The 11,195-nt window shown below is 44.3% G+C and overlaps 1 protein-coding gene across 1 annotated transcript in view; it reads left to right on the top strand.

Annotated features, from left to right (window-relative positions):
* Positions 1 to 209: 209 nt before the first annotated feature.
* Positions 210 to 11,195, top strand: part of DDRGK1 (DDRGK domain containing 1) — a 46,174-nt gene continuing 35,188 nt past the window's right edge. Inside the window, exons 1-2 of the mRNA XM_059470697.1 lie at positions 210 to 320; positions 9,418 to 9,579. Of these exons, the coding sequence (XP_059326680.1) occupies positions 233 to 320; positions 9,418 to 9,579 (250 nt within the window). The 5' untranslated portion in view covers positions 210 to 232. The remainder of the gene's footprint in view (positions 321 to 9,417; positions 9,580 to 11,195) is intronic.

Genomic DNA, 11,195 nt, shown 5'->3' with positions numbered 1-11,195 from the left:
GCTTTAATCCCGCCTTTAATTCCTTTTTCCGCGCCCTCCCTCAGCGCCCGCCTCAGGGACGAGCCAGGACCCCTCCCGCGGGCTGCCCGAGCCGCGCCTGCCCCATCGCAGCGCGCCCTCCGCGCCGCGCCGCCACAGGCACCCCGCGGGGCAGCCCGCGCGCGGGGGGCCTTGCTGCAGGGGAAGGAGACGGGGCGTACCAAGGGTGATGTGGGCGGGGCCGGCGCTCGGGATGGACGCGGTTCTGCTCGCCGCCGTTGCCGTGCTGCTCGCCGTCCTTCTTTTCTTCACCACCCGCCTCCGCGGCCAAGCTAGGGCAGGTGGGTCGAAGCGACGAGCGCACCGGCTGGGCCTCCCCCCCCCCCCCCCCCCCCCACGGGGCCGTTCCGGTGGGCGCGGCCCTGCTCTCAAGCGGGTCCGCACGCGCGGGGGGGGGGGGGGGCGCGTTACTTGGGAGCCGCCAGGGGGCGCCACGCGGCGGGGGCCCCTCAGGGGGACCCGTCATGTTGGGGGCTGCGGGGATTTTGGGGGGTCCCGAGGGGTTTTGGGGGATCCCGGGGAGGATTCCGGGGCTGTCCCGGTGTCTTAACCCCGGGCTGCCCGGAGATTGTGGGGTGCGGGCGCCGCTGCTGCTGGGGGTTCCCGGTCTGAGGCGGCCCCAGGGTGAGGGGTGCCGGGTTGGAAGTCTGAGTTCTCTGTCAGGTGTTCTGTCAGGGGCTTTGGGACTGGGAAGGTGTCCCTGAGATTCCTGTAAATGAGGGGTTCTGTGCTTGGTGGTTGTGGCTTGTTTGGACAATGGGGTCGATGTTCCCTCAGCAAGTTCGCTGATGATACAAAACAGGGAATGGCCGATGTCTCAGAGGGTTGTGCCCTTTCGGAGGGACTTTGACAGGCAGGGGAGAAGGGCAGAGAAAACACTTCCAAAATTCAGCACAGTGCTGATGATACAAAACAAGGAATGGCCGATGTCTCAGAGGGTTGTGCCCTTTCAGAGGGACTTTGACAGGCAGAGAAAACCCTTCCAAATTTCAGCACAGTGCAGTTCAGGTCCTGCACATGGGAAGGACAACCCTGAGCACCGGCAGACACCGGTGTGAAAAACGCCAATCACTTGTGGTTTTTTTAAATTTTAAAAGTTTGATAGTAATAAAATCGTTGTAAAAATAGTAATACAATTAGAGTAATAATAATTTCGACAGTTTGAGTTAGGACAATATGAGACGGTAAAAACAAAGTTATGGATGGTCCAGGTACCTCTTTCTGGGCAAAATAAGGACACATGTTAGCAGAGGATTAACCCTTAAAAACAACAGCCTGTTGCATATTCATACACCTCATCCATGATGCATAAATTCCTCTCAAACACAGGATTCTGTCTGGTCAGTGTCAGCTTCTTCCTCTTAATGAGTGAGGCAGGAAGAAAGTTTGTTTCTTCTGATAATGGAGCAATACATTCTTTTTCTCTGAAAGCTTTAGGTGTCCTGTGGCTGCTATCTCAGTGCAAGTTCCTCATTCCTCTCTTTAAAAAAAAGTATCTTACATAGTGTGAAAAACTATGCTAAGCACTTGTTTTTAGGATTTTTAAAGTTTCATAGTAATTAAATGGTTCTAAAAATAGTAATATAACTAGAGTAATAAAAATTTGGACAGTTAGGGTTAGGACAATATGAGACAATAGAAACAAAGAGTTATGGACAGTCCAGGTACCTCTTTCTGGGCAAAATAAGCCCAAAAAAGGACCCACATTAACAGAGGATTAACCCTTAAAAACAATAACCTGTTGCACATTCATACACCTCACACAGGATGCATCAATTCCATTCAAACACAGGATTCTGTCTGGTCAGTGTCAGCTTCTTCCTCTGAATCCTGACGGCTCTTCACGGCTGAGTGAGGCAGGAAGAAGTTGATTTCTCCTGATAATGGAGCAATAAATTCTCTTTCTCTGAAAGATTCAGGTGTCCTGTGGCTGCTATCTCAGTGCAAGTCCTCTCTTTTAAAAAAAGTATCTTACATAGCACAGTTTCTATTTTAGCATTATGTTCTAACCTAAAACTATATTTAACACACTACTTAAGCAAATTAATCCAGCATCACTTTCTAACGTAACACATATAATATTCATTTTCATATTTGCAAAAAGCCAATCATAAAATACACATTTTTCACAGCCAGCAATGCCACAGCAGGAACAGGCGGGAACTGAAGCTCCACCTGAACATGAGGGAGAATTTCTGGAAAAGATTGCCAAGCGAGGGAGGCTGCAGAGTTTTCCTCACTGGAGATATTCCAGAGCCATCTGGGATCAACCCTGTGCCATGTCCCACCTCACTGTGGAGCAGTGGATGATGCAGCACTTGTGTGGCACTGCTGAGCTCTGTTAGATCAGAAAATCACCTGGGCTGGAAAAAAACCCTTTAAAATCACTGAGTCCAACCATAACCAGCACTGCCATCCCGCTGTGGGGAGGTGACCTTGTGTGGGTGGGAATTGGTGCTGTGGGAAGGAGTCAGGTGTGCTGAGAGCTCTGAGAGAGGTTTATTGGCTGCCAGGTGTCAAATGAAGATGTTTAGTCAGCACAGTCTCTGAACTCCTGGTCAATACTTCAGAGATTTTGGGGATATGGGGTGTTTTGGGATTGGAATTTTGCTTTTTTTTTTTTTTTTTTTTTTTTTTTGTATTATTTTTTAATAGAAACTATAATTCCACAGATTTTGGGGATACGGGGTGTTTTGGGGTTGGAATCTCTATTATTTTTATTTTGGGGGAATTGTTTTGATAATTTAGAGGGAAAACCAGCACACATTTAATACAAGCACAGTGCAATACTGTGCTGGTAAGGGGTCTGTGCTAAAAGCAGATTTTTGGCTGCCAGGTGTCAAATTAAGATGTTTAATCAGAACAGACTCTGAATTCCTGGTCAATACTTCACAGATTTTGGGGATATGGGGTGTTTTGGGGTTGGAATTTTGTATTATTTTGTATTTAGTATTATTTTTTAATAGAAACTATTATTTTTCTTCTGGGGCAGTTGCTTTGATTATTTTTAATTAAGAGGGAAAAACAGCACACATTTAATACAAACACAGTGCAATACTGTGCTGGTAAGGGGTCTGTGCTAAAAGCAGATTTTTGGCTGCCAGGTGATGTTTAATCAGGACAGACTCTGAACTCCTGGTCAATACTCCACAGATTTTGGGGATATGGGGTGTTTTGGGGTTGGAATTTTGTATTATTTTTTATTTTGTATTATTTTTTTATTTTTTATTATTTTTTCTTTTGTATTATTTTTTAATAGAAACTATAATTCCACAGATTTTGGGGATACGGGGTGTTTTGGGGTTGGAATTTCTATTATTTTTATTTTGGGGGAATTGTTTTGATAATTTAGAGGGAAAACCAGCACACATTTAATACAAGCACAGTGCAATACTGTGCTGGTAAGGGGTCTGTGCTAAAAGCAGATTTTTGGCTGCCAGGTGTCAAATTAAGATGTTTAATCAGAACAGACTCTGAATTCCTGGTCAATACTTCACAGATTTTGGGGATATGGGGTGTTTTGGGGTTGGAATTTTGTATTATTTTGTATTTAGTATTATTTTTTAATAGAAACTATTATTTTTCTTCTGGGGCAGTTGCTTTGATTATTTTTAATTAAGAGGGAAAAACAGCACACATTTAATACAAACACAGTGCAATACTGTGCTGGTAAGGGGTCTGTGCTAAAAGCAGATTTTGCTGGTAATAATTAAATTTTCCAACATATTCCTCACACACCTCTGCTTCCACACACCTGGTCTAAATCTTTCTCTTGGAAGGATTTGGAAACTGATGTAATTTCATTGGATTCCTATGAAAGAAGAGATGAACATTTGGTAAAAGTGAAGGATGCATGTCCTTGAGAAATAGATCATTTCTGAGCTTCAATCCTGTCATGATTTGGATAAATCAGGGGCTGTGGGGTTTGGGAAGATTTCTTTTCTCTTTAACCATTCAAAATTCTAAATTTTAGCCCAAGCATTTGTTTTAAATAGTGTGAATTATTAAAAAAAAAAAAAACCCTTTAATACTGGTTTTGAGCAAATTGGTTGAAGTTAATTTATGTCCAGGACACTTTAATCATGTTGCAGTTGTTTTTAGTGGTAACTTTTTGATACTTCCAAGTTGGCCATGCTTTTTTTTGTTTTTTTTTTTTAACTGTGGTTTTAAGATCTTTTTTACTTTAATACACTGTTTAATATAATATGTAATTTAATATCTATAATATATAATTTAATATCTTGGTTTTTGTCATGATAAATCACAGAATTTCAGCTGCTGGGGATGACCTTGTTCTCTGCACACGACAGAAATTATTTTTCAGAACCACTGGGATTGTGGTGTATTTAATAGCCACAAAATTTAGTTTTAAGCAGGAGGTTTTTTTTCTATTCCATTTTCTTAGGTGGAAAATGGAAGCTGCCACAATTGTGCCAATAAATCTGTGTTGCCACCTGGAAAGGACTTGAAACCAGGGACACTGGGCCTAAAGAAATGGTGGGAGCTCTCACCTTTAATTGTTAACGTGCAGGGATTGGGGCAGCAGCTTCCTTTTGTGTTATCTCATGGAAACTGGCTTTTAAAATGTTCAAATGTTTAGGGAGTGAGGGTCAGGAGAGGTAAATCCTGTACCTTTGAGTGTCTTTGGAAGGTCACTTGGAGCAGCAGTCACGTTGTTTCCAGCAGGGTCATGCCTGGACTTGTTCTACTGAAAACGAAAACAAAAAAAAAAAAAAAAAGGCATTTCTTGATTTTCCACGTGGCTGTTTCTGATAAGCTCCGCTGGGCCAAAGCTCCTCCTCAGGAAGCCTCCACCTGCTGAATTCTCATCCCTGTGTGAATTTCAGAGGTTTTGCACGGAGGCAGAAGGTGCTGGGTGGTGCCGCCCCGTGTGAGGGTGCAGCAGGTGGAGCTGTGTCCCTGTCCCTGCAGCCTCCACGCCTGCCAGCCCAGTGTCACCTGGTGGAGCTGAGAGGAAGATGCTGTGATAGACAAGGGGCTGTTCTCTAGAAAAACATCTCTGCTGTTAGCAAAAGTCTGCACAGTTTTGTGAAGGAGCAGATTTCTACCTGGAGAGTGCAAAATGAGGTTCTGACCTGGGCTCTGAATGATTCCATGGTGGTTTTTGCAGTTTCACATCCAGTTCAGGAGGGATTTCTGCTGGCAGAGCACAGTTGTGTTCTCTCTCCCTTCAGGAAGGAGACACAAGCAGAGTCTCAGAGCTGCTGCTGTGCCCTGGCTGACAAATCAGCTGAAATAATCTGCACTGATGCTTCCTGAGCAGCCAGGCAGAGCTGCTGTGCCCAGCACAAAAATCTTCTGGGGTTTTCAGGGCTGAGTCAGACCCTGGGCACCACAAACGCAAACTGAGCCCGTGTCCCTTTCCCAGACAGCTGTTGAGTGTTTTGTTTGTATTACCTGTTAATTAGAGGGGTTTATCTCATTAATTCAGCCTGGTTTGTCATTCTGCAAAGCTTCTGGATGGCTTGTCTCACCTCTTTAATGCTGGCCATTAATTTTCACTCAGATGGCTCTGGATCAAGGCTAATTAGTGCTTGTGTGACTAATCTCTGCATGATCTGACTAGCCTGGGGTGCCACTGCTGAGACCTCTCTGCAGCTCCAGGAAAATGAAGAGATGTGCTCAGATAAGTGCAGCAGCCAAACCCCACCCTGTGTGCTGCAGGAGGAGGTGAAAAAAAAAAACAAACTCAGATCAAATCATTGTTCAGCTCAGATCTGATGGTCAGTCCAGCCCCAAGGAGAAGGAAAAGGGATTTTTAAGTGTGTCCTCTGTTGTGTGAAGCCTCCCCTCTGTGTGCCACAGCTCAGGGGGAGGGAAGCACGGCTGAACTTTCAGCATTCTGAACAAAAGCTGTGTCTGGAGTCACGTAGGCACAGCCCTGACCCCTGAGGGAGCAGGTCCAGGTGTGGCACAGCATAGCAGAGGAAATGAGGATTTTCTGCTGCTCCTGTGAAGGACAGGGAGAAATGCAGCGAGGAATATTCATGTTTTCCAAATCCCTGCCCAGCTGAGTGCCTGGCAAACAGAAGCTCGAGAATGCTCCTGTCAGAAAGGCTGGAAAAGCCCTCTGAGGTCAGGCAGTCCAACCATTAACCCAGTGCTGCCAAGGCCACCACTGACCATGTCCCCAAGTGCCAAATCCACATGGATTTTAAATCTCCACAGGGATGGGGACTCCAACACTGCCCTGGGCAGCTGTGCCTGGGTTGGAGAGCCCTTTCCATGAAGAAAATTTCCTAAATATTCAATCTGACCCTCCCCTGGCCCAGCCTGAGGCCGTTCCCTCTCCTCCTGTCCCTGTCCCTGGGAGCAGAGCCCGACCCCCGGCTGTCCCCTCAGAGCCACAAGGTCCCCCCTGACCCCCCTTTGCTCCAGGCTGAGCCCCTTCCCAGCTCCCTCAGCCTCTCCTGGGGCTCCAGACCCTTCCCCAGCTCTGTTCCCTTCCCTGGACTCTCTCCAGCCCCTCCATTTCTTGTGAGGGGCTCAAAAACTGTCCCCAGGATTGGAGGTGCCCCAGCAGTGCCAGCACAGGGGACAGGCACTGCCCTGGCCCTGCTGCCACAAGCCAGCAGTGCCACTGACTCATGTTCAGCCAGCTGTGTGCTGCTGAAAAAGAATCTGCACTCAGAAGAAATATTTTAAAAACTGGAAGGAAGAAAAAATCTTCATTAAAACATTTAATTTCCTACAAAATGACAATCCACAGTGGCTTGGTGTGACAAATACTGTCCAGCAGCTGCCCTGTGTGTTTGGCTGTGCTATGGGTCAGGTGTGGTGGGGTTTGGTACATCCTGAGCCCACTCCACACTGGTCACTTTGAGAGGAATTGCTGAGTCTCCTGTAGAGGGTTCAGTGGAGAAAAGCTGAGGGCTTGGTTCACATGTTTTTCTCTGTGAGGGCTGAGCTCTTTGGTTTGAAATAAATACATGGCTTATAAATAGATTCCTCTTTCATAAAATGCAAAGCAGTCTCTGTTTCACAGGACACCAGGAACCAAAAGCAGAATGAATGAGTGCTGGAGCTGCACAGCTGAGCTGCTGGGCAGGACCATCTTGGGAATTACTGAAGCTTGCAGGTGAAAGGATGCTGAGGTTTGAGTTGCACCATATCTCAAGAAGTTAGGAAGTGAAATACTTCATTTGTATAAAAAGCTTTTTGCAGAGCATTTTTCAGTGTCCAAGAAGTGATGTGCTCTGCTTCTTCAGAAAAAGGTTTCCTGTAGCATTCCAGATAAGCTGTGAGTAGGACAGGGCAAGCTTTGGAGCAGCATTTTGGCATCTCTGCTCTCAGTGATTTCTCCCAGCCCTGTTCTGTCTGCACAATCTTGGGAATTACTGAAGCTTGCAGGTGAAAGGGTGCTGAGGTTTGAATTGCATCATATCTTAAGAAGTTAGGAAGTGAAATAATTTGTATAAAAAGCTTTTTGCAGAGTGTTTTTGGCATTTATCAGTGTCCAAGAAGTGATGTGCTCTGCTTCTTCTTGAAAAGGTTTCCTGTAGAATTCCAAATTGGAACAGCATTTTGGCATCTCTGCACTCAGTGATTTCTCCCAGCCCTGTTCTGTGTGCACAGGTGGATGGCAGCAGTGGGTGACAGCAGTGTGACAGGGCAGTGGCTCAGTTCCAAATGTCACAATGTGTGGGGACCTGCTGACGTCCCTGTGACATCTCTGCTGGCCACAGCCTGCCCCAGGTGGCCCTGCTGAGCTGGGGGCTGCAGCCTGTCCTTACCAGCCCCCAAATCAGCACTTTGAGGGCTGAAATAGCTGAGGTGAGCTGCAGGCACGCCCTTGGTGCTGCATAGATTCACTCACAACAAATCCCATTTTCTGATGGCAGATATGCTCGTAGGAGTTTTTTTAGGGGGGCATTGTTTGGCTCAGGGGTGCTGGAGACTTGGCACAGAGCTTACACACCATAATCTGTCAGATCACAAAATAAATGTGTCCTGAGTTGGAGTAAGTGAGTTGTTCTGCAGTTTTCCATGAGACCATTTGAATATTTGCTTGAATTAAAGCTTAAAAGTTAATACTTTGCAGGTAACAAATACCAGTTAGGTTTATCAACAGAATATGCAAAGCAGGTATCAAGGATGATGGCATTTACCATTATGTGGTTTTGGGGTTTTTCTTTGCATTACTGCCATAGTTAAAAGCAACAGGAAGCTTCAAAAAATCTGAGAGTTTTCTATGGAAAACTTCTGAAATGAACCCACTGGTCAGTTCCATCCTCCCAGCTGCTCTTGTCAGGATATTCTTAATTTGCCAGATCTTAATTAATAACTGCTGCATATGCAGAGGAATGGCAGTGAGAGCTGCAGTGGCCCTTCATGTCTTGTTTGTAATTTGGGGAGTTGAAACCAGCAGGGCAGAATGAAGTGTTTATTTCAGCTGTAATTTGTCATCCCTTTTTTGCTCTTCAGGGTTTGTTTCATGTGGAATGCTTTACACATTCCTCCCTGAAACATTCAGCCTCTGAGGTTTCATCAGATGAATCTACGTTACACAAGTACAAATTCAAATAAAAAAATCAAAATATTCAGAAATGTGAAAAACACCAATCACTTGTTTTTAAAAAATTTAAAGTTTAATAGTAATAAAATGGTTATAAAAATAGTAATACAATTAGAGTAATTAAAAAATTTGGACAATTAGGGTTAGAACAATATGAGATATAATAAAATAAAAACAGAGAGTTACAGACAGTCTGGGTACCTCTTTGTGGGCAAAATAATCCCAAAAAAGGGCCCACATTAACAGAGGATTAAAACCCTTAAAAGCAACAGCCTGTTGCATATTCATACACCTCATTTAAAGTTTAATAGTAATAAAATGGTTCTAAAAATACTAATATAATTAGAGTAATAAAAAATTTGGACAATTAGGATTTAGGACAATACAAGACAATAAGAACAAAGAGTTAATTTCTTCTGATAATGGAATGATAAATTCTTTTTCTCTGAAAGATTCAGGTGTCCTGTGGCTGCTATCTCAGTGCAAGTACCTCATTCCTCTCTTTAAAAAACATATCTTACATAGCATAGTTTCTATTATAACATTATGTTATAACCTAAGGCTATATTTAACACACTAATTAAGCAAATTAATATTTTAAAAACAAAAAATTAATAATAAAGTAAATTAATAAAATTAAATTAATAAAATTAAATTAATAATTAATAAATAAAGCATAACTTTCTAACATGACACGTATAATATTCACTTTCTTATTTGCAAAAAGCCATTTTTCACAAGAAAGAAAACCACGCTTTTGTGTCCGTGCTGTTTGCTAACTCAGAAACAGAGGCAGAAGGGAGAGTCAGCTTTAACGTGAATATTCTCTTTTTTTCTTGCAGCTGACGAGGATGAGCAGCAGCAGCGTGTGGCAGCAGCAGCAGGGGCCAGGCCCCGGGCCCAGGAGGAGCAGCGGGCAGAGGGGATGCCCCGGCGCCGCAGGAACATGGGCACCAGGCTGATGGCACAGAGGAGGGCCCAGCAGGCAGAGCAGGGGCTGGAAGGTAACTCTGCCTGCAGCTTGCCAGTGACAACCACCCACTTTGAAAAGTTAAAAAGGTTTATTAACAAAAGTACAACAAAAGGAGTACATAAGGAAAAATTCACAGCACTGGGAACTGCCCCTCATGGATACCAGTTCACCTTCAAGGTGGATGCTCAGTGTTTTATACCCCTAGGGTTGTATCAGCCAGCCCTGGCCCCTCCCAGAGTCTGTCATTCAGCTCTTCTGTGCCATTTATCAGTGCAAACTGCTTTCTTGTTGCTGGATTGGAGCTCAGGTGTTGCCATGCCTCACCCCCTGAGCACCCCCAAGCTTTTCCATTCCCACTGCCCATGCCAGGGACACCTGTGCAGCTTCTTTGTACCTGTCCTGGACACCCAGGCTGCCTGATGGCGACAATACAGGGGGAAAGGGAGCTGTGGGGAGAGCAGAGGACATCTAAACCACAATAACGTAACCATACTGTAGAAGTGAAGGGAGACAACCCATCCTTTGATCAGCATCAAACTCCGATTTATTGATCCACCAGGCACATTTTATAACAGCGTTAATTAAGCTCATACATATTGCAAAACCCGAGCTCATCATTGGTTACAGATTAAACACCAACCCCTCCTTTGGTTTTCAATACCTGTGGCTTGTTATTGAAACCAAGATTTGTTTTCTCACCCTGATATGAATGGTTCTCAAGGCCTCCATGTTTGTCATTTTTGCTTTCCCAAAACTTATCCAAGGACAAGATATTTACTTGTTATTAAAAAACGACCTGAGAACTTCTGCTGTTTACATAAATGTGCCTGAGAACCTTGTTGTTTACAGAAACAGGCTTTGAGAATTTGCTCCTCACAGCTGCCTTTTACTTTTCCATCAGCTGTATATGATTATGGCATGTCTGAACAAAACTCTATAAGCCATTTCTGAGCAAAATTCTCCAACACCATACATCACTAAAGCTTTCCTTAATGTTCACACAATTGTCATCCCTTAATTGTGAGAGCCAGTGATCTCATTATCCATCTGTAACAAGCTCATCTTGCAGGCATTGAAACAAAGCTTCACTGCAGGTGTTAAAGCTGGGCAAGGGTTGCAGCTGCCTCCTGGAGGAAGTTGCTGATGGGTTATTTACAGTTTCACCATGATCTGTGTTGGGGGATAAAATGTAAAAAAATATAGATAGTGTAGAAAGTAATTTTATTTTTGAGGAGTTGTAGTTGTATTAATTACTAATTAATTGTCCTCAGAACCAGAGGACACAGTCTCAAGCTATATGAGGGAAGGTACAGGTTGGATATTAGGAAGAAATTTTTCACCAAAAGAATAATAAAGCACTGGAATGCTTTTCCCAGGAAGGTGGTGGAATCACCATCTCTGGATGTGTTTAAAAAAGCCTGGCCATGGCACTTGGTGCTGTAGTCTGGGTGAGGTGTGAGGGCATGGGTTGGACTGGATGATCTGAGAGGTCTCTTCCAACCTCATCATTCTGGGATTCTGTAAAGATTAAGAACAAGCCTGCCATTAGCAGGCCACAGCTGTATCCAATAAAGATGAGTGTTATAAAAGAGTGAGTTTACTTGTTAAGAAGAGAACTAGAGTTTGTTAACTGTGCTGTGAAGAAGA

This window comes from Ammospiza nelsoni, chromosome 4, assembly GCF_027579445.1.
Source record: "Ammospiza nelsoni isolate bAmmNel1 chromosome 4, bAmmNel1.pri, whole genome shotgun sequence".
Classification (NCBI taxonomy): Eukaryota; Metazoa; Chordata; class Aves; order Passeriformes; family Passerellidae; genus Ammospiza; species Ammospiza nelsoni.
Note: the sequence above shows the minus strand (reverse complement) of the source record. Positions and strands in the feature narration are given on the sequence as shown.